This window comes from Meleagris gallopavo, chromosome 4 (assembly GCF_905368555.1).
Source record: "Meleagris gallopavo chromosome 4, MGAL_WU_HG_1.1, whole genome shotgun sequence".
Classification (NCBI taxonomy): Eukaryota; Metazoa; Chordata; class Aves; order Galliformes; family Phasianidae; genus Meleagris; species Meleagris gallopavo.
Window position 1 is genome coordinate 48,015,977 of NC_139407.1, and position 24,527 is coordinate 48,040,503.

Sequence of the window (24,527 nt, forward strand, 5' to 3'; positions counted from 1 at the left end):
TAATAACTTGTTTCAACAAATCCAAAGTTTCTGTGAATTTTTCTGGGAATTTGCTTTTGCCTTATAGTGTAAAGGCCAACAAGAAGACAATATCATTGTCTAGGATGTTACTCTGGTTTTAGTGCCTTCTCAAGGAATAAAGTATGTTTTTCAAGGTTATTGATTTGAAAGTTCTATTGTGTGTTTTTTTTTTTTTCTTTTCTGTTACACCTTAGGGTATCTCCACTTCAAAAATCTGAAGTTGTAGAAATGGTCAAAAAGCAAGTTAAAGTAGTAACTCTAGCAATTGGTGATGGAGCAAATGATGTTAGTATGATACAAACAGCACATGTTGGTGTTGGTATTAGTGGAAATGAAGGTCTACAGGCTGCTAATTCTTCAGACTACTCAATAGCTCAGGTAAGCCGTTATACTGTAAAAGACCAGAATAAATTAGTTTAACATCAAATTAATATCAATCTGTGGGCATTTTCATTATATGTTTGTTTCTCATTTTTTGCAGTTCAAGTATTTGAAGAATTTGTTATTGGTTCATGGTGCCTGGAATTATAACAGAGTGGCTAAATGCATCTTATATTGCTTCTACAAGAATATAGTCCTTTATATCATTGAGGTAATTTTACAGTAAATGTTACTTTATAAAATTAAAACTCTATTATTTTTGAGCTTTTGATTATTCTATATGATTTTTAAGAAGCATTTAACTTCCAGTAAACAGTAGTGATAAATCTTTATTGAACTCAGTAATTATTATTTTTTTACTTTTTAAAAGACCTCCGACAACAATCTTACTAATAAGTATATAAGTAGCCTTAAATTTACCATGAGATGTGTGTGTTTAAGCTCTTCGTTGAGCTGATGTCGTTAACTGTCCAATTTGTAAACTGAAGTCCTTTTTCAGGTCTCTACTGAACTGTGTTGTGCTGTTTGGAACAATCCTTATGGTTTTTTATATACATGCTTAATTACGCTGTTGCATGCTTTTTGCTTGTTGAGGTGGTAGCCATGCCTCTTTAGGCTCTACTTTGAAACAGGATTACCTTCCTAAAGGTAACTGACCTTTTTTTCTCACTTGCAATTTTAAGCAGAATGGTATCTTGTGAAAAATACAGTAGTATGAGAGGACTGTGGTGTAATAAATATCAAGTATGTAATATTTATTTACAACAATTTGTATTGTTAAGACAGCATGTGTAGCTGTAGTTCTCAAGACCTTCTGGACCATTGCAACCTTACAACTTTGAGTGTATTTCTAATGAATTTTTATAATATATATCCAGTTGCACTATTTGTATAATTCAAGCTTTAAATTAACAGTGATATTGTGAGTTAGAAATATGGAAAAAAATGTTTCAAGCTTTGATTAAACAGTAATTTTTACAAGTAAATCTTCCACATTTGTATTGCAGTGTGATTAATGTAGATGTAGTTTTCAACTTTCGTGATCACATTGCAGCCTTGTGGTTAACAATTATTCTTAAAAACATTTTATTTTTTAATACACTGTCAAATTAATGTCTTGAACTTCCACAGTATGTATTTAATTTTGACTGAAGGAAAATGCCTTACTCCTGTTAGAGTTGATGTAAACATTAGGATAATATTTCTGATTTTGATATTTATATTAGTGACCTTCTACTGTTGCAATATTTGAAAATATTTAAAACTTTTTATTTTATAAGTAGCAGTAAGTATACAGACACTTTAGAAAAACTTGTAAAATAGAAAGCCATAGGGGAAAAAAAAAAATTATTGAACATCCTTTCTGTTTTATAGATGTTTTTTAGATCCAACATTTCAAAAATCAGATTATCTGATCAAATTATCTTACTTCCATAATTCCTGATAAGTAGTTTTTATATCAATTTTTTTTTTCAAATTTTCAAATTTTTTCAATTTTTTTCAACATTTACTGAAAAACAGTATTAGGTGTTTAAAAAGAAACTTACGAAGTTGGGCTTTAGAACGTACTTCTTGTTTTCTTTAATTTTCTCTTTTTGTCACCTCCAAACATACTGTAAATGTGTAACTTAAATCAGATGTAAATATTCCACTAGTTGCATTCTTTCTGAGAAACTTAAATGCAAGGTGCAAAGATGCTAGAGTAAAAAAATACAAAGTACCAGCAGTAGTTGAAGCCTCAACCTGCTGAGCAGACAGGGGGCAAAGAGATTGTTTTTATGTGGATGTTGACCCTTTACATATCACACATACAAGCATTTTGTCATATACACCCTCTCTGGAAGATTAGAGGACTTCTACTTCAATTACTATATATACCCAACATTTGTCAGCTCCAAATCTTTCACAGACGTTAATGGCTCATGTCAATGCTGTGAGTGAATGGGCAGAAATTCATCAGTGAATGTTTCTGGAAAGGACAACTGCCAGTCTTGAATCTCTCTTTTCAGTTTTTTTACAGATCAGGCGTGGGAGCAGAGAGCTCAATGAGTATTTGTAAGCTGCTGCTTAATATGCAGAAATGCTACATCAGGAAAACGTCTGTGAGGCCTTTGTGACCACGCCTCTTCTGTCTTGGAATTTAGAAAGTAATACTATGAAAGACATGTCTGGAAGGTTTTTTTGTTTTTTTGTTTTTTTTAAATACATTTATTAGCTGAAAATAATTAATAATGCCTGCCTTTACTTCATATGTGCATGTTATATTTTAAATGTCTGCTCAGGAGAAACAAGTACTATAATGGATTCCATGTAATCTAAAATGCAGTCTTGTTCGTAGACAGCTGTGAGGTGAGGTGAAATGAGTGCCACAGGTTTCTTGGTGTAGGAATGCTAAAGGTTTATAGTAATGCTTCATGTTCTCTGAATAGTGATTATCAACATCTAAACTATTGAAAAGAAACCAGAAGTGATCAGTAATAACTTTTTTCTCCACTCTGTATTATGACTCAATATATATTTAAATATGTACCTCATCTTTTATATGGAACTAGTTCCAATAACATTAAAGGTTATATAGTGAAGTATGATTATAATGCATGTAAAGTGTACTGACTTCAGTTTAAAAAACGGACAGTGGAAAGCAGTTTGTGCCCACTTTTTTGCATTATATGGTTTGAAAACAGCAGTGTAAGGATCTGCATTGAGATATATCTCATTTTATGAACCAAAGTCTTTTATTTTGAGAGAAATTCCATGACCACTGAACCACAAAATGGTCTGAATTTTCACTTCTCCCTCTTACAGTCCAAATTACTTCTCAGACCCCTCTCTCCTTTCCTCTCATTACAGAGATGCTTGCTCAGTAATTTGAGCAGTTTGATAGGGAGAACAGACAAAATTACCATGATGTAAAATAAGTCATAAATACTCATGTTTTGCTCATGCTGTTGCCTTCATCCATTGTCCCCCATAACCAGAAACACAGTTGTCTGTAATTAAATTTTCCACTGTGAAGAAAGAAACTGTGTGTTTCTTGTCACTGTCACTATTAATACCGTATTCAGCTCCATAGAGTTTGGTCTTCATGTAAGGTTATGGGTATAATTTTCTTCCTAGACTTGTATTTTTGTTAAACTGTTTAACATTAACAGCAAGGAGACGTATGCACTTAAGCCTGGCTACTAAGGAATAAGCCTAGCTTATTCCTTAATGATATTTTGCTTTTACATCACCCTAAACCATTTCAAATTAAGTGTTTTTAAAAGGGGCAAATCATGTATTGTTATCTGTCCAGCAGTCCTCTACCAAGAGCCATCTTCCTAGTTTGGGGGTTTGATAACGCAGGAGCTATGCCTAATGAAGGAGTTGAAAAGAAAAAGGCAGTTGAGCACAACTTGTCTTGAACAGTAGTGATGAGGTTCTAGACTAGATTCATGCTTTAAGCTTAGTTGTAAAATATCAAAAAAACCATGTTGATGTTTAGTAACGAACACTCATACTACTCTCATGCTCAATTACTGAGAAAATACTGCTTGTAAAGATCGAATTTCATCACAGCTTAATCGTAATGCCCGCTCCAATAATCCAAAAGTAAAATACACAACATTTAATAAAAATCTGATTAATGAACAACTATGGAGTAATTCCCTTGAATAACATTGCTTTTCAAGTGAATAGAATGAAACACTAGAAAATAGGATGTTTGTTACAACAGAAGAAACTTAGAAGATTTCTGAAACTTTGTTGTCTTCTATGACTTTGTATCACAAAGAAGCACTTTTGTGCTTCTTATATACAATCTTGTTCCAATAATTGGACATAGTTATTTTTACTTTTTATTTATTACTTGAATAAGCAGCAGTTTTAACTGGATTTCAACTCCTGTTTTTCATATTAATAGTTGCTAATTTCAATTTTTTTTAAGTATTTGCAAAAATGTTCAGACATTCCTCCATGTAATAAAAGAATAAGTTTGTCCATAGAATCTGATTATCTGCACATTAGCCTGTGTATATATTGATAAACATGGAATTTGTAGCAATTCGTGCTCCCATTATGAAGTCAAACAAAATGAAAACTGTAGCAGAGTCTCTGCAAAGTGGCATTTGAAAGTTCACTTGAAAGACATGAGCCTTAAATTAACTAGAATATTATTTAGGTAATCCTGACTTCTGATACCTTACAATGACTATTTGTCAAAGACAAAATAATTTTGGCATAACTTGCTAGTAAAACATCCTCTCCTGTCATGACATAATTCTCCTGTCATTCAAATAATGTAAGTGTGAGGTAAGAAAAACAAGAAAGTGGTTATGTTTTGCTAAAGAATGTGAGAAAATGTGGGTTTTTTTCCATGTTTCCATGCTTTTAGGAAAGTAATCCTGTTTCATTTTAAAATAAATAAATAAATAAACAAACAAACCACAATACAAATGCATTGAGCTAAATTACTCTTAAATTATTAAAAAACATGAAATTGATTTTGAAAATAGCTACCTCCCTGAAATATTTCCATATTTAGTTGGAATTGCTAACATATTAGACTAGATTGCCCATCTGTTCTGAAAGCAAGTTATTTCTATAATAATTTTTATCATAGAGGTTTAGAGCAGAACGCTCTCAACTGTATTGTAAATGTGTTCTAGGAATACCCTGTTTTGTAAAGTTGAAGAAAAATCTGTTTATTACACTTTGCAAGACACTTGCGTAGTATGATTCTCCTCTTTTTCAGATCTGGTTTGCTTTTGTCAATGGCTTTTCTGGACAAATTCTCTTTGAAAGATGGTGTATAGGCCTTTACAATGTGGTAAGGTTGTTTTTGTGTTTTCATTTTCAATCATAATCATAAAGGCGTCTTGAGTAACAACTCTGAATAATCCTTAAGCGAGGCTTCACTTCTCAACTCTTGCAATATGTTTTTTTAATCCGCATACTAGATGTTTACAGCAATGCCTCCACTGACTCTTGGAATATTTGAAAGATCCTGCCGAAAAGAAAACATGCTGAAATATCCTGAGTTATACAAGACTTCCCAAAATGCACTGGACTTCAATACCAAGGTAGATAAAAATCAAATGTAATTAAAACATAATTATCTTTAGGAGACGATATTTATTGCTACTGTTTCCAGTTGTCCACTTATCCATAAATTATACAAATCATATTTGTCTGTTTACATTGAAATGTGGAAATAGACAGCAAGCATTATTTTATTTTCAGCCTTGATTCTTTTTCTCTGCTGGCAATAAAGCTGTCTTCTACAGGCAGAAGTGATTAAACTTCTCTGTCATTGGTTTGTATGTGTTTGTACTGTTATATGAGAATGGATTACAGAAGCCTGTGGAGAAGTGTTTCAGAGGACAATAAAATCTGTCATTAGATTTGTAGAGGGAGGGACATGGTTCAATTCTTTGTCAGTTTGGGGTTGTGATTTTACAATTTAATTTTGAGTTTTGGGAAAAAATACTTGAATACAGTTAAAAATGCATCAGAAAGATCAAAACAAATTTGCAGTTACTTCTAGTAGAAAATATCTTATTATTTCTTAATATCTCTATATGATCTTGGAGATTAAATAGTAAAAAAACACAGGACTTATATATAAAACATGCCATTTCTACAGATTTGTCCATAAATAATCTGTATTAAGAGATAATTAAACTATTTCCAGAATCTGTGCAAGCATTGTGACATTTTAAGGGTTCCTTTTGATTTGATTTGACTTTTCTGCATATAATTAGGACTTTGAAGTAATGTCATTGTATAGTGAAGTTGAAAACATTTTTAATTTGCCACTGAATACCTGTTAAGTGATGATTCGTAGTTTGTGGAGAGCTGATACCTCCTACTCTTGTGCCACTTCTCTTGTGAAACCGAAGTACTTTTACAGAGAATTACTTGTCTAAAACATCCCCAAATCTTGTCTGCGTGAGATTTTTCTCCTTCAGCTTCACTTCCTCTCTTCACTCACAAACCTGAAAATGATAAGGAAACTGTCATTATGTCACTGCGAATGCTTTAACAATGCAAGACTTGCAATGGTCTGTTAATTCAGGCACTTCTGTGTTGTGATAGTTTTAATACAGTAGTGTACATCATGAGTTACAGTTCTGTTTTTAAATGATAACTCTGTTATACATATATATTTATTGCACAGCTGTATTGTTCACTTCCTTGGAAATTCTATGGCTCTTCCCATACGATACTTATTAGAAGTAAAAGTCTACAAAATTCCCAGCTATGTAAGCTGAATAGGTGTTGTTAAAGATTTGGAAACATGACTGTCTTGAATGTTGATGCAGATGTTTGTTATGGTAAAAGGGATCAAAGGTTATGAGGTCATGACAGAGGTTAAAGGATTAGCATGTGACAATAAGAATTGGCCAGGAAAATGGAAAAGTAGAACTAATTTTTCTTGCATCCACCTGTGCTTTCTGTCAAATAAAAACTTCTGGTAATGACATAGCAAGAGGGAGAGACAAAGGTTAATGAGTAGCACAAGTTCAAATGTGCAAAGTGTTGGAGTGTAAATTGGATCATACATCGTAGGGTAGTTGTATAATCTAACAAAAGACTTTGAGACATTCTGAAAAATGTGAGGCAAGCAACTTAATTTCAATTGTTTGAACATCTGAACTCTGATAATACACGATAGTTAATTCTAATAAAGGCTGTAATTGTCAAATACATTGCTAATGGGAAAAAAAAAAAAATTGCTATCCTGAAGGTGCTGGTTACAGATATTAAAAAAAAAAATTTAAGAATATGTACGATATCTATTACGGAAAGCATCAGAAGGTTGTTTCTGGATAAACTTAATACATTTGTTTTTGGAAGTATTTTTAATAAATGGAAATAAGTTCGAAGTTAATTCAATTATTTTGAAAGTACATTAAAGAAAGACCCGTGTGATGAAGGTGTGCATGTAAGGAGAAATCTTTGGAAGATATTATTTGTCTTTTTTTAATTTGTGTGTGGAAATATGTAGGTAAGTTTATGTAAACTCGTGATTTGTTGTTCTGCCTTAAAAATTGTTACGCAAAAAGTAAATTATAAAAACTGAAGTCCTTTTTTACTTCCCTTCCTTAGAATGTAGCAATTGTTCCACTTGTCTGGTTTAGTTTATTTTCTTCTGATGATACTCCCATATGTATAAGTTTTAATTGCCTTTCTGATTTGAAATTAAAAGGAGGAGATAATACATACTTTTTTTTCAAAACATAAAAATAAACAAATGACCCATGAAGAGCTAAGAGGCAGAAAGTGCCTGTCAGTTATGTTACTTCACAGTGGTGGCCTGACAGAAACACGTTTTGTGAATCTAACACACAGATGAAAAGAAAGGTCAGGGTTCATAGAGCTAGTTTGTTGCAAATGGTTCTCATGGATTTCTCTTTTCCCTTAGGTTTTCTGGGTACATTGTTTAAATGGCCTCTTCCACTCATTCATTCTGTTTTGGTTTCCACTAAAAGCCCTCCAGCATGGTAAGTGTTATGAAAAATAAAAAAATAAATCTCAAAAGGTACTGAATTTCTAAGTAACTTTTTTTATGTAGTAATGCTTTATTAATACTGATAGCTTTGTGAGATAGTGTTACTTCTAGAACTGGAACAGATGCAGTCTATTTAAAATGTTTTATTTAAAATGTGTTTAAAAGTAGAATCAATACTGTCTACATAAAACTATAAATATGCTTGAAGTAAATTTAAACTATGGAGAAAATTACTATTTAATTGTTATCTTTGTATAATAATGTACTGTGTAAAATACTTAAAAGATCATAAATCACTAAAGTCCTTTGCATTGACTCTTATTTTGTAAGTCTCTATTGGCTGTGGATACAGTCTTTCCTGTTGCTTCAGGGGTATATAAACCCAGTAGCTTACATCTGTATCAGTAGACTTGTGACAGATCAAAGCAGGTCATCCTGGACAGCTCAGTCCTGTCGCTGTTCTAGCTTAGGTGTCATATGTGCACCTGAGATGTAGAAGGAAACAGGATGGTTGGGAGGCACACCATATTAATTGTCAAAGACTGAAAGAGTTATTTCCAGGTTGTGGGAATATTTGTGTTTATGGCAGCTCTAATAGGCCTGGGATGTTTTGCCTCCACATTGTAGAAAATATAAACGTAAGAATAGCTTGTGCCTTATACTTTCTCTGTTAAATTAGTAGTCATCTCAGCTTTCTTGATAACAGCCAAGCAATTCGCTCTAGAGCAATTGGTAGCCACCAACCTCCCCATTCAGTACTAGACCAGGCTGCCCAGGACCCCATCCAACCTGACCTTGAACACCTCCAGGGATGGGGCATCCACAACCTCTCTGGGCAGCCTGTTCCAGCACCCAACCACTCTCATACTGCAGCTTCAAATTCATAATAAAATCCAAATTCGAAGTTGTAGTCAATCTGTGTAAGAGACTGATGCATTGCATAGCACAGAATAGAGGTCATGTGAACAGTAAATCTGTGATATCTGGGTAAAACTACTGGATTCCTGCAAGAGCATTCTTCCAGTGTGGATCTCTCCTGCTCACAGTAGAGGAGCTAGAGCTGACCTGTTTACTGACATCAAGTCTGGAAAAAAAAACACTTTCTTTTGTCATTGTCTCCCTTCCTAAGGAAGGGCTGGGTGAGCAAGGGGAGCAGAAATAAGACCAGGGGTTTGTGTGCTTGGTGTGTAGTACAACAACAGCTTCCTGTAGATCCAGCTGGTGCAGAGTTTCTGCAAGGGGAGAAGAATGCAGGGTAGAAGCTGCTAAGTGTATATAAAGAAGGAAGAGAAAATAATGCTTACAGGTTCTTACATCAGAGAGATCCAGTAGAGAGCAGAACTTCTGTGAACGGGTCTCTGTCTCCACATATTTCTTATGAAAGAGACAGTGCAGGAGAATTCTGAAAGAAATGAAGAGAGTAATGGAGGAAGAATGATAAATAGCACAACTTTAAGAGTGCATAAAAGTGCTGAGTCTTAGCAGTCCAACAGTTGGGAACTGTCGTAGTTGTCTGCTTATGCCTGTGTTTTATTTCATTGAGTTTTTTACTGCTAGGTATATATATTGTTAAGCAACAGAATGCAAATTTGAACAGATATTTATTAGTACACTGAAAATCTTGAAGATTATGGAGTCACGGAGAGCTCACAGCCTTTTCTTCGAGTGCTTTTTTGTATTTACTCTTTAGAATCAATAAATGTGTGGACAAATAAGGCTAAGTGGAAAATTTCAAACTGCCTGCATTGTAGTAGCATCTACAAGAAATAGTTGAGCAGAGAATAGCTATGAATTTTTAAAAATTTTCAGGATTTGTTTCATAGAACCTAGACTCTGGACAGTATGCAAAACTAGGGTCTACACTCTATTTATTATCATCTGGATATAAGAAGTAATAAGGACATAGATCTTGACAGAAAAATTTTCTGGAAGTTCATCAATATAGCAATCAGATTTGTACATACAAGTAAGCCTACCAACTGCCACTTCTCTTGTATAAACTTCAAAATAAGCAGTGCCTCAGCTTTGTTTTTAGGCTTCCAGAGCTCTTGTTCCTTGTGGTGTGCTGTTCTATCCAGAGATAAAGTGTCAATAGAGTATGGTACTATTGAGTATATTTAAGTGTTTGCTTCCTTCCGCAGGCACTGTATTTGGTAATGGTAAAACTTCAGATTATCTGCTTTTGGGAAACACCGTTTATACTGTAAGTCTTGCTACAGCTATCTAATGCTTTATCAACTGTTTGTCTATACTGACTCTATCTTTAACTCCTACAGAGATGTTTTTAATTATTATTTATGATTCTCTGTATTGAAGACTTGATATGAAATGATACTTGGATGACTCTAAGAAACCTTGAAGTGTGTTTTGCATTTAATTCTGATTTTTAAAACAAAGTAGTTTAATAAAGATGCAGAAGGCTCATCCATCCTTTACTGGAAACAGTCTATTTTTGAAATAGTGAGAACTGTAATTCCCTAATTAACAATTACCATAATTTAAGTTAAATTTCTGCATTGGAGACATCATGAGTTATCGTGTGTGGAACTGCTTTGTTGACTTGAGAAAGTATAAGTCTCTATTCCCTCTTTGATTAGTAATAGGAACTTGAAGTAAGGGCATAACCACATGCAACTAAGACTTGTTTTTCAAGGTAGCCAAACTGCCATAATTAATTAAACTTGACCACACCTAATGGTAATCTTATGTTACTCTTGTGCTTACTAATCTTGCTTTTTCTTTTAGTCTTTATATCTCATAAAACAAAGTGATGAAGCTAAATACCTGTTTCTCACTTACTGAGAATATCCAGCACGTACGGGTTTTTCAAGAACTTTTAGAAGCAGAATTAGACCTGCTCACTCTCCTCTGGCCTTCAAAGTTGAATGTGTCTACCAGAGCCACTTGGCATTTGAAATGAAACGTTCTCAGGGAAAGAGGTTCTCTGCATCAGGTTCAGACCCTACTGTTTACTTACAAGTTGCAACCTGACTCAGTTCAGCTGATGTTGTGAATTTTACAAAATGTATACACGACTTGTGTAACTTCACTTATCCTAGGACCTGAGTCAGGTTTTCTGACAGCCAGCATCCACTTCTACTCTTAAAGCATCCTTAACAATGGCCATCATTCTACAGAGTGGATATCTTAAAGCATCCTTTACAGTGGCCATCATTCAATTGAGCAGGTTAGCACTGTACACATTGTTAAACCCAATTATTCAACATACTGCTGTAATCACAGCTGAAGTTCTGTCCTGAAATGGTCTCAGAACTTCATCCTAGTAGTGGTTCTGCTCTGTCTCCTTTTGAAAGCCAAGCTTGACACTAGAAGAAAACAAGTTACATATGGTATACTGAGAGACTAGTGGATTAGGGTTTACTTCCGTTATTTGGACTGTCATCCATCAACTGATGGCAGTCTTGAAATCTTAGCACATCTGAGCATCATCTGTTATATCAGGTGGCTCACAAACATCAAAGCCTGCTTTTTTAAATTTACAGTAGCATTTTCCACTGCCTTGAGAAATTATTTCATTTCTGATACTTTCAGTATCATAGTGTGGGGCTGGTTGTTACTGTTTGTCAGGCTGCATCCATAAATGTTTAGAGGCCACAATAGACAGTGCAATTCTTCTGTCACTTTCTGCAACTGGTTTTCTACTTAGAGAGCTGAAACCTCACTGCCCTGAGAGTCTTAATTGATTGTTACTACCTTACAAAATGGTCAAGAATTCCAAATAAACTATTACTTCACCATTTTAAGTCCAGACAAGCTGCTCTTCCTTTTGCTTTCCTTCCCTTCACATTGAAAATCTTGGGAGGGGTGAGTGTTGCAATTGCTGTTCCTACCCTTGCACAGGAATTCAAGGAGTTCTTGAATACTCTTGAAGATATGAGAGACTTTCAGTTTGGGGATGTGGAACAGTGTAATGTGAAGAGGGAACTTATTCACACAGTCAGTATCTCCTTTGACAGCAGCCTTCACTGTTTTTGTTTTGTGTGCATGGTCTATGCAACGAGACTTCTTAAACTGATCCTAAATGGTAATTTCTCCTCTTATGTCAGATTCAAAAATAACAAGCACATGTAACAGTGAGAAATATTTTTTCTCCATAATTCATTTTTTCATGCATCCAAATACAGCACCATGACTGGATAGACTAAGTAAATTATAACACTCATCATGGTCCTTAATTTTCTTCTAATGAGATTTCACACCATTTTTAAATAATGAAATTGTGGCACAGTTCTTTTTTTCTTTTTTTTTTTTTTTTATCCTTATTAATGCACCAGTAGTTGAAACAAGGCACTCCAAACTCCAGATTAAAAGCATAAACCTCTAGGTAGGGTGAAAGCTTTCTAGTGGGATTTTGTATCCTTCTGTGCTCCAGACAAAGTGCAAGAATTGTCAAATATATTTAACTAGTGATTTTCAGCTTCTGATGGAAGGAAATTACTTCTGAGTTTTTGAGCCTCCTTGAAGTTCAGCTACTGATGAAGTCCCCACTTAAATGATTGCTCCAACATGGCCAATAAACCAGATTTTTAATCATATATATTTGAAACTAAAATGTAGCTGTTAGAATTTGGTCTTTGTGGCTCGTGTATTTGGGATTGCAGAAAGCAAAACTTGTAATACCTCTTCACGCATGTGCTAAAATGATATCCAGTATTTCTTTAGTGAATATAAAACTTATTTTTGTAAATTTCAAAGGAAAGAGATAAACAGTTTTATTGACTATTCATTGCTGTTGAATTGTAGATTTTCAACTACTGCTCATCTCTAAATTAAAATGGAACATGTCATATTGGAGAATAACATGATGTGTTCAGGGATTGCTCCATAAAAAAAGAGTCAAAATAAGAAAAGATAAAAAATGAGAAAGAGGAAGGAAAATAACATAAAACAGATTCTATGTGTTATTTTGTCACAGAACATAGGTTTTGGACTGTCAGTAATGGCTCTGGCTTTTCTGAGTTTGGTGAAGGTGACTCTTGAACAAAATACTGCTGAATTGAAGCAACTTTTTTAATTTGGATTAATGTAAACTTAAACAATTGCAGGTTTTCAGCCAAGCTTCTGTATCTTCAGAATCTCTCTTTATGTAGAAAGTTGAAGTCATCCTCTCAATAGCTAAAGACCATCTATGATCTCTTACTGACTGCAATGAACTACAGTTGGAATACTTTTCACACACCTCTCTGTTAACCAAAATAACTAGCAACTTGGTTAAAGGCAAACTTCCAGTATTGTAGGAGACAAGGGGAATGTTTAAGATCCTTAATATAAAACAAGAGTACTCCAGAAAGAACAAATGAAGATTATTATTTGAAACTAATAATACTTTATTACGTGCTCATTAATTGCATTTACTTTTAAAGTTTGTAGTCTCGTTTTACTTGGTCATTTCAAATGGACACTTAAACTTCAGATCTAAACTCACACACTTAGAGAGAAACAGGTAAAGTGCAGCTAGCACAGTCTAAAATAATTTTATTTAGGAGCTGTTGAGAATTCTACATTTTTGGAACACGTTATTTTAAATCAGACGGGCCATTCCCTAGCTTTGCAGCTCTATAGAAATGACTGCATTTTGTTTTACTAATTTCTACTGCATTGGTACATTGGAACCTGTTGCATTGACCTGTGTATTGACACACAGACAGTACTTTGTTGAATATTATTAAAGAAATCTCATTTAAATTGAAGAGATTGATTAGCCTTTCTCTTATTTGTGCAAGTAAACATAACATAAATTACAGAAATAGTGAAACCTCTTATTCTATGTTCTCCTGAAAGATTAACCAAATAATTAACTCTGTATGTGTTCAGTAAGATTTTCATGTTAAATAAGAATCCCCCTCTCTCTTTCTCTTTTTTTAAAGTTTGTGGTTCTAACTGTATGTTTGAAGGCTGGATTAGAGACTTCGTATTGGACTTTGGTAAGCAAATATCTTTATCACATTCTCAAGTGCACTATAAAGTATGATGGATGAATTATTATTTTTTTTTCTTATTATGTCTGGCTTTTGCTATAGTATCAAATTAAATTGTGGTAACTCATGGGAAGATAGAAAATACATACATTAAAAAAATGATGAATAGTGAAAAGGAGGAATTTGGAGTAAGGCTTAAAATCATCCTAGAAAATCAAATGACTGAATTGTTTGTAATTAAGCTTAAATTGGTTTAAAATGTAAATGATATTGCTGCTGAAAATGTAAGCTTACTTTAAGAAACTATAACAGTTAATACTAGACATTGGAATGTTTATCAGAAATGCATCATAAACAGTAAGTAGCAAAGGTCTTTTTTTATGTCATAATACATCTACGATGATTATTTTGTTTTTCTTTGTTTTAACAGTTCAGCCATATAGCTATCTGGGGCAGCATAGCACTCTGGGTAGTGTTTTTTGGCATCTACTCTTCTTTGTGGCCAGTCATTCCTATGGCACCCGATATGTCAGGAGAGGTAAAGTATATTTTAACTGATCTCCGCATGTGCACAAAGAATACTTCAGGTTTTAGTTCAGACCTAATCTGTATCGGATCCTTCTCTTAGCTAGAGGTACGTGAGATGTTTGATTCTTACTATACCTTCAATATGGAAGTCATGTTTATTGAAAACAGGATGAAATTTTACTCTTCTGGAAAAAAAAAAAGCTCAGCTAACATGCTGTGATTACATGGTCTAGCAAGGAAGAGTTGACAAATAAGGCGCATCACAGATTTTACTTTTCTAAAGAGAGGTCTTAACCAAATTCAGAACTCAAAATTACAGCACTGAGTTGGCTGGAGATTTTTTATACTTAAACAGCACATGTAGTACATTGCTGAAAGCTGTCTTCAAAACTCTAGTATGTGTCAGAAATTTGAGTTGCCGCAACATTGCGTGAGCAGCTGAGCACCATCACACATTTACTTTTCAATTAGTGTTGTGCTTGGAATGTATTATTCTACTGTTTCTTTAATCTTTTAGTATAAATTTTGGTTTCTGTTTTATTACTATCCTATTTGTGTAAACCTATTGTGACTATTGCAAATAGTACTAAATCCAGAAAAGATACACAGTTGCTGCTTGTCCTTATTTAATGGAACTTCAGTCCCAAATTCTCAAAACTATTCATTTCTAAAAACATCTGAAGCTTAGTATTTATTCTACAGACACTAATATCTGTTTCTGGGCATGGCTGTTGGGAATAAGAAGGTGAGAATACCTGTTTGTTTCAAAAAAGTACTCCTCCGATTGTTCTCAAATCACATCAACAAGATCAAGCCATACACAAGTAGGAGAGTAGGTGCTTTTAACTTTGCTTCTATCATGTAATTCAGCAATTTAAAAACACCTGCACAATGGGGGAAATGTAGTGAATATCCCTCTCTTGCTTGGAGTTAAATCAGACCCACAAATCTCACCTCCCACATAAGCTGTTATGGGAAAACAAGTATGTAGTCATTTATGTAAGTACTAAATTACAGTGGAAAACACAAGGAGTTGACTTATGTACTTCTTAAGTACTTGGGCACCAAAGAAAGAGGATGAAATTTATGTAATTTCCTGCTGGTTTTCCTCTCTACTACAACCTCTAACTTTGCTATATATAGGTAGATTTTATGTTAACTTGTTGCCTCCATTACTCAAAAAAAAAAAAAAAAAAAAAAAAAAAAAAATTATGTACATTATTCTAAATTGATTAAAGCTATCGTACCTAAGCATTTTTCTTCATATTCACTATATTTTTAGAAGAAATTTCAGAATATATCTGGAATTTGTCATGTGTGGTTTTGATTTGGTTGGTTTTTTTGTTTTGTGTTTTTACACTGTCTTGTTCAAGCCAGAAGAATGGCTGTAGCAATAAGAACAATGTGGGCAGCAGGATGTATTGCACTTGATAAGGCATAGAGGTGGCTACTTCACAGTTGAAATAGCTGAATGTTTTACTTAATGCATGTTCAGTCTCTGAAGTTGTAAACGAAAGATGTCACTGAAAGGAATTCATTTCCTACAAACTTTGCAAAATATTTGCTTGTAAAGTGAGGTTTCTGCCCATTAAAAGTAAATACTCTTGCAATTTGGATTCCATGTGACACCAAAGTAATATGACTTACTAAGTTAAATAAATGAATTTGGGTAAAAATGTATCTGTGATTGAAATGTATCTAGTTATTTTGTTAGTAGGAATTTGTGGCTTTGCTTATGTATATATAGTAGTACTAGATGCACACAATTGTTGGAGAAGTTGTTTTTTTGCTTCTGTTTTTTTTTTCTAAGAATTTAGCTAGAGGCCTCTAACATTGGAATGGTCTCTTTTAAACTTCTTATAGACCTTAAGTGCTCATTTTAAAAACTCATCTAGCTTTTTGAGCTATATTCTTTATGGACAAAGACCTGTTGACAAATACATTGCCTCGGGTAGGAGCCAAGGTTTTTGTATGCTATCCTGGAAGCCTCCAGGGCAGATTTGCTGGGTTTTGCTGAAGTAAGTCCAGGTCTCTCCTAAGTATTCCAACTAAAAGATTCACGGCTGTGCAACATACTGTGGTATGGTAGAAAGAAGTGCACATGGACATCTCTACTTTTCTATGCAAATGCTGCTTGTCTGATTCCTTCAAATGTATAAGTCACACTTGAAGATTTGTGCTATCCAGATACGTTTGGCAGAACTTAAAGAAACAAGCTGACCTGTGTTTCAGTAGCTTTTTGTCTGTTTTGCCTCAGCCTGGTCAGACAAAATGTGCTGAAGGGAATGTCTGATTTTTTTGTTGTTGTTGCTCTTTTGTTTTTTGTTTTTTTATAAGCAGGTTTTGTACAAATCCTAGGATTAGATTTGGGCACTGCATATTTTTTCCAGTACTAACTCGGTGGCCAAAACTGCTGACAGCAACCTGTGTCCAAATTCATTCTTTAATTTCACAGTGCTATGACTTTAACTGGTCTGAAACTGGAAAGCCATTTCATTTGGAAAAAAGTGCAACTCCAGACTACAAAAAGAACATTTTCATTGTAGATCTGAGTAAGCCAACTGTGTTAAACTCTTCTACACTAACTGACTTTTCTTTCACATACAACATTCACAAAGAGAACAAGTGGAGTATACTCTTAATACGTTTTCAAGCACACCTACAGTATTTTCTCATTTTAAAGCCACGTGCAGTTTGCATAAGTAACTAAAAGTAAATTACGAATCTCTTCTTATTGAATATTTACTTTGTACAAACTCTTCCATATGCAGAAGACTGTTGTGTGATGCTGAACAAAGCACATCTCCAATCTGTCATCGGGTGGATTAGCAGGAGAAATTTGTTCTCCTGTTTTGCCATACTGTGCAATATAGCGCCTGAAAGAAAGAAATGATGCTGCAATTGGTTGTTCTGCATTTTTGTCTGTGTAATCTTCTTGCAGTAACTATGCATTAACTAATGAAGTTTCTGTAGCTTACATCACCTAATCAGACTAACTATCTGAATGGGTGTCAGTAGAATCTAATGTTCATAGAACCTTCCCATTAAAGCAATAAAAATGCTGAATTTCTATGCTAGTATAAGTTATTTTTCTGAAACAAATATGAGTGTGGTTCAAGTTGAAAGGATATAACTGGGAGGGAAGCATGAACAACTTAATGTCTATTTTACACTTATACAAATCCTGACTCTCTTGATACTGTTTTATGCTTTGAGTTTTTAGGGGGGCGTTGGTTTTTTTTTTGTACACCTGATTAATGAAGTAGCTAAAAGTTCTAGAATTTACTGGAAATAAGAAGTATGATATAAGATAAAAACAAAAGTTCAGTATCTGCAGAACTGTTTAATTTTTTTTTTTTTTTTTTGTACTCTAGATGTGCACTGTAAAGTTCTCCAAAACCCAAAAACAATAATCAATATCTGTGTCTGTCTTCCTCCCTATACCTATGTGAACTCTTGTTTAGGGAAATAAAATTTGTTTTGCATGTATGTTTTAATGGAGAACAATATTGCTTCATAAAAAAGTTTGATGAGTTATTGAGGATTTTTTTAAGTGAATCAAAATTAATCTCACATTTCCTTTTTAATGTTACCTCACAGTCCTAATACTTAACACATTTTATCTTATTAAGTTCTTTAAACAAGAAGTTTGCTTTTAATTTTTCACCGTTGGAATCCAAAAGCAAGGAATTTTCATAAGCGATTTTTCTTTTCCAAGTTATCGATAATGTCTCCATTTAATTTCCTTTAGTTGGTCTCTGTTTTGAGTGTTAATAACATACAATTTAGTTGTACTTAGTCTCTAGTACTAGATATTTTTTAGTCAGTTCTTGCTGTTTCTATATTTATTTTGTTTTACCATTGTGGGCTTCTTTGGTGGCTGCTTGTTGTTGATGCTCTTTTTTTTTTTTCTTTTTTCTTTTTTTTTTTAACATAACTTTTGAAATAATCTGGATTTTCATAAAATGCAAGGAGAGTATTAAGTATCTATAAATGTAGTTCAGAAAGGAAGAATGAACAAACACTCCTAAGCCACTCCTGTGAATATGTAGTAAGGTTCATCCTTGCATTTCATCCTTTTCTGGACTCAAGTGTCTTACTGTGGTCAGAGATAAATGCTAATCTGATGATTCACAAACCTGTATTGCTCTATTGACTTCATTAAGGTTTATATTCTGTCATCACAGTAATGCTTCTTGGAGCTTTAGGATTTATAGTGAGCTGTGTGTGTTTATTACTTAAAATGTTATTTATTAATTGTGTTGATATTACTGGAACCGTATTTCATCCCTCTGAGGGATACCTTTTCTCTTTTGTACCTATCTGCCATGAGGAAAATTCATGGCCCTGCAATGACCTAGTAATATTCTTAGCTGAAGAAAATCAGAGAAACTGGGGGAAAAAGTGACAGCGGGCCTTGTAGCCATTTTTCTTGTCTCACAGGGGAATTGTTCAAGTAAGAACTTCTGAATTCTGCCTGCAAATATCCCATTATCTGCTTCTTAATTACTACTTTCTGTTTTTATTTTGAATGTATTTTCAAAAAATGGGGGGACTGTCTTTTTAATTCACCTAATAAGCAAAGTTCGTACTTAATAGGACCTATGGGATTTTTATTTTTTTTTAACTGCAAAGAGCAAAGAAGCACTGCAGGCATGACTGCAGCTCCTTGTGGAGACTGCTGCACTGGGAATTAGTTGCAGATCTGTTTTAGTATTACAGTGCTAAGTACTTTGACATGTATGAAGAAAAATAAGTAACTAAAACTAATGAAGTTGTCTCTGAAGGCAGCTGAGAAGAAAAACTTGTTGATTTGAACTGCTTGAACCAACTGTTGTTGGTGTTGACGAGATGTTATTTTAATAGTTCTGTGGTTTATGGGGAGAGGATATGTACACAGATGGCAGATGAGGTAAACTAAAGCAAGAATCTTCATCTTTCTCTTTTTACTTTCAGAAGGCTATTGTTTTTTTAAGTCTTTAATAGCTGTTTCAGAAGAACATTTCATAGTGAAGAAAAAGGAAATATTTTTGTTCATTTTGGCATGTAATTTCCTAATATTACACATCCTTTAAAACATTTTGCCTCCAGGATTTCTAATCCAGGAATGATTTTCAGTCCGTCTTTTTATTTAAAAATATGTCTGTGTGTAGCACTTGGTAAGCAATGTTGATTCATTTTAGAAAGTCCTAATATTGAGCATGAGCTGTGCAGACGACAAATTATTTATCTACCCTCAGGATTTGTTTGTTCTACAATAAACTAGGCTTTCCAGCTCTCATTTTGGATTACTTCTGAATTCCCCTGGGAGCCACTTTTGTGGCAGATTCCATTTGGTTTCACAAGGCCTAAAGGGGGAAAACTTGGCATAGACCACAAATCTCTCACATTAGGAACAATTTGTAAACCACGAACAGAGGCAGCCAGAGTCCGGCCCCAGAACAGGCTGCTCCTGTTAGTGCCATTGTCTGGAAAGGATTGGTTTGCCATTTCCCAGATGACCTGCCTATGTGTAGAGAGATGTGAAAAGTTAGAGACAAAAATGTTTTCTACAGAGTGAGGGGGGAGCTTTCTTGTACAGAAAGGAAGGAAATACCTCTGTGGGATTTTATTTTTCCCCTCTTCATCCAAAAAATACAAAGAGGCCCTCTGTCTTTAACACGAATGTCGGCTTTAAATCTCTTAGGTTTGGATTAACTCTGTTAAAGAAAAAAAATCTGACAGGCTTTCAAATATGACGCAGAAAAACTTTTTTTTTTTGCCTCAATTCATGTTGTTCATTTGTAAAGCCAAAGGCTGGATGGACTGAATAGTAGGCGCCAGTTGTTCCTTCATTCATAGTTAGCATTACAATGGTCAGAATTAACATCCTAAGACCTACATTATCACTTTTGCTGTTTCACCAGCAGACATTTAATACAGGGTGGCTAATGCAAGGATAGCTCTTAGTTGTGTCCTATAAATTAAAAAATGTTATTAATAATAGGAAGTAACAGTTGTAATTACTCCAAGTTGTGGCTTTTTCTGCTTTTTGTTTTTGTTTAGGAAACCGTTATTCTGTCTAATTTATATTTAATTATAAAAGATCTTGTAAAATGTAGTTATGATAGACATTTCCTATTAGCTGTTTTCTTAGGAAATTAGTATTTAATCACCTATGCCAAAAGTCATGTTTTGCTTATAAATGGACTGCGCAGATAATTTTTCTTCACATTCTGATAGAAAAGAAAATCGGTTTGGTTTTTTTTTTCCCATTGAAGCTGTGAATTGGTTTGGGTTTTTTGAACCTGTCATTGCTCGGTACTTATATGTTTGCCAACAGCCACTGGCAGAAATAATTACTAAACTCTTAAGGCAGTATCTATGTCCTTTCCACATAGCTGTCAAATGTTTACCAGGTTTTCCATTCAAATACAGTCTTATGCTTTTAAGAGAATCGGTCGAAATTTGGGTACAAAAATGAGGTGAATAGGAGTTTTTGCCTGTATAAAAATGAGAATTTTTTCTGAAAAATAATTCATTTTAGGCTTTACACACATAACGTACCAAGTATAACTCTAAAATATTCAGAGATATGCATTCAGAAGTTGGGCTTCAGCTACTGCAAGCTACTTACATTGTTCTGCTTATTGATACTAGTAGAGTTTTAACTTTTTTACGTTAGGCACTAAAGTTTATCTTTTCAAAGGAATTAGTCTCCAAATAATGATACAAGGATTTCAAAGAGTATCCTTGTGTAGCAATGTTATTTCCAACCTCTGTGTAATCTAATTTCATTTCAGAGGTATCTTAATACTGGCTGCAAAATAATCTTTCAGTATTATGCTTTTTTAATTCTTTGCATCCGTAATATTGTTAATGTAAATACTTGAGCATGTACTTACAAAAGTAGAATGAAGATTTTCTTGTGAAGTCCATATGTTTTGGTACTTGTTTTGTATTTAGTTTTAGTATGTAAATAAACAAGTTACAAAAAGAAAAAAATCCTATGTATTAATAGAGGAAGGTGTATAAGAATGGAAACACAGCAGAGAGCATTAACATATTTTACAAGTATTCCACTATATATTAGCATGTTCATTTAAGGCTATGTTACATACTTACATAATTATGTAATTAGTTGTTAGATCTCATCTTTAAACAGTTTGTGCACGGGAGTCTGTAGCAGTGTGGGAGTAGTGGTAGAGGGAGTTCTATTGGAGACAGCTCAACTTCAGCCTGAGTTACAGTGCAAAATGACTGTAGCAGCATCCAGTATCCATAGCAAGGGTCAGTAAATCATTACAGCTGCTAGGGTTGATTGCAAATGAGAGATGTATTGACAAAGTTTGGGAGATGGGCTTGAGGGGGGTCACTAAATCTGATTTTAATGGAAATAGCTACTGTCAGTGTAGTAATATAGAGCAGGGATGTGGAGGGGTAGATTCCCCTTCTCTAAAAGAGCTAAGCAGCACGATCTTTTTACCAGCATCTTAACATGAATTAGTGCGTGCTGTCTACTGCTCTTTTATAGCAAAGGTGTTAAAGTTGTGTTTTACATTAGACGTTCTAGAACAGTTCATTTAAACTTGATTTTCATTGTCTCAACCAAGTCATTGATGTTTCTACATTGTTTTTTGTGGGTTTTTTTTCTAGTTCTCTTCGTAACATAATCTTGTGCTTTCTTCTTCCAGGCAGCTATGATGTTTAGCTCTGGAGTGTTTTGGATGGGACTTTTATGTATTCCCATGACAGCTCTGCTTTTTGATGTAGTATACAAAGTGTGAGTACAAAAATACTGATGTTCATGCAAAAAGTGCTGAATTTTAAGCATGTTCTTAATTACATCAATAGCGTGTTCTAATTACAACAGTAGGAAAAGCAAATAGAGATCAGCTCTGATTTTATGAAATTATTTTTCAGCTTGTTTTTGACGAACCTGGTGTCTTGTTCAGTCTCAGACCCCTGGTGATAAATGTTACTAGTATTTTAAAGGCTTCAATAATTTAGTGCCTGTTTTTTGTTTCTAATTTGCAAGAACAGATGATGAAACACATTACTCAGACTTGCTTTACCACATTTATTAATTTAAGGCTAAATTTTAAGTTACCTAGGAAAATGGATTTGAATATTGAATGTGCATATGTACGTGTTAAAATAACTATCTTTTGCTTTCAAAAATCATAAATCTGACAGTATTTTGTATTACTTACAGAGTAAAAAGAGCTACTTTTAAGACACTGGTAGATGAAGTTCAGGAATTGGAAGCAAAGTCTGAGGATCCTGGGGCAGTTGTACATGGCAAGAGGTACTGTAAAAATCTAGATATCAATGTCTTCTATATGATAATAAAATCAGTAATAATAATGACGCTTCAGCATGTATCAAAGGCAAAATATTACTTTCTAAAACCATGAAACTAAATAGAGTGAAAAGCATTTTGTATAGGTGTCTGTAGAAAGGTTTGGGGTCTTCTCAGCCTGCATGTTTTTCCATGAGCTTAGATGATCAAACTTTAATCCTGTCACTTTGTGTTAACCATCAAAGTAAAGGCAGTTTAAAACTGCATTGGTCAGTAGCATAGTTACAAATCGGGCTTAAGCATGTAAAAAATAAATAAAAGCGTTCTTGATGACATAGGAAAAAACAGCAAAATCTGTCAGGGACCTGTTGAAATTAAATAGAGCAGACTGGCACTGTATCTAATGCTAGTCAAGAGCAAATAAATTTGACCAGAGTTTGTGAGGTAGGAAATAACTTGAACTTGACACTCCACAATTCTCTTATTACATCCTCTATTATGTGTCAGGCAGGTAATTTGAAAAGGGAGAAGGTAAAATTGAGAAATTGGACAATTTTCATATGTAAACTTAGTGTGTGCTTAGTGAAATACTTGCATCTTTTTAACTCATGTATAACTTGTATCCTTGAAAAGGACTGAGAGATGACAAAGAATGCTCCTCCCACTACTCACTTCCATTTCATTAGTGCCATTTGACTGAACTGGGACCTTCTTTCCTTGCCTTCATTTTCATGACTTCTGTGAAGTTTTACAAAAGCCAAAGCTGTTGATATTTGATTTTCCTCTTCTTTTTCAATTTTGGACTGCTGTTTTCTCTGATATCTTTGTGGTAAATGGCTAAACTAAGAAGCCTTTATAGGAAGAAAGGTATGCATATAAGGAGAACATACAAATGCAAGGAGACATTTCTTTTATCATAGTTCCAATTTCAGGAGGCACCTTCTGTTCATAAGGATAATTAGTTTTTGTGTCTGTTTTAATCTTGTAGTATCCTTCCTCCAATCCTGTGGGAATCAATTTACTGGAATTTACCCAGTTGAGACTAAATGATGTTGGATACCAAGATGATGACCAGCATTTCTAATGGGTGGAATATCTAAGCTGATTGCTTTGGATGCCTTTCTCTAGCTGCATATCTTTCTTAGGCAGCATCAGGGCAGAATCTTCCTCCAAGTTAACTCATATCTCAGTGTGTTTACCTGTGAGCCAGAAGCAGTATTTGCTGAATGCTATTTCTCAAGGAGTGGTAGAAGAATAAATTACAGTAAGGAAAGCAGGTGTTAGTACTAGGGAGTGCTGAAAGAGGGACATCTTGTAGCTGCAGAAGAAAGTAAGGTAATTTATCTGTTCAGTGTTTTGTACTTTCATAACCAAGATTGCTCACATATTCCCAAATTCAGCTATTTCAGTATGCTCAATAGGTAGTATACTCTTCCTTCAACCTCCAGAATTTCTCCCACATCCATTCTTATTTATATCAGAGGAACTTGGTGTTTTCACCAGTGGTTTTACGGTCATCTCTTTATGTCACAATTAAATAAACAGGAAGGCTGAACTGAGATTGTTCAGTTACCTGCTAGAATATCTTCTTTTATTCTCCACAAAGTCATTTTTGGGCATGTATTCTTTGAAGTGTAGAAAAGCATCTGCTTCACATACAAATCCATGGATATTAGACATCTTAGTGTTTTTTAAGGATTAATTTCCTCTGTGATTTTTCTGGAGGTGTGTTTTTAATTCAGGTAACAGAGACAAAATTTCACCCTTCATGGATAAAGTATTCTTTGTTAAGTGACTTACTTGCATCTCTCACCACATCCCATTAATCCCAAAGCATCCCAGTGGTGTCCCAGGACATGGGGCTCCATCTCCTTCTGTCTGCACA

At 34.2% G+C, this 24,527-nt stretch overlaps 1 protein-coding gene across 5 annotated transcripts in view; it reads left to right on the top strand.

Annotated features, from left to right (window-relative positions):
- Positions 1-24,527, top strand: part of ATP8A1 (ATPase phospholipid transporting 8A1) — a 94,316-nt gene that overhangs the window by 61,636 nt on the left and 8,153 nt on the right. For all 5 annotated transcript variants that reach the window (XM_085223228.1, XM_085223229.1, XM_085223230.1 and 2 more), the window contains 10 exons: positions 216-399; positions 503-613; positions 5,135-5,209; positions 5,340-5,462; positions 7,808-7,886; positions 10,036-10,097; positions 13,783-13,839; positions 14,264-14,371; positions 22,035-22,123; positions 22,556-22,648. In XM_085223228.1, coding sequence (XP_085079354.1) covers positions 216-399; positions 503-613; positions 5,135-5,209; positions 5,340-5,462; positions 7,808-7,886; positions 10,036-10,097; positions 13,783-13,839; positions 14,264-14,371; positions 22,035-22,123; positions 22,556-22,648 — 981 coding nt within the window. The remainder of the gene's footprint in view (positions 1-215; positions 400-502; positions 614-5,134; positions 5,210-5,339; positions 5,463-7,807; positions 7,887-10,035; positions 10,098-13,782; positions 13,840-14,263; positions 14,372-22,034; positions 22,124-22,555; positions 22,649-24,527) is intronic.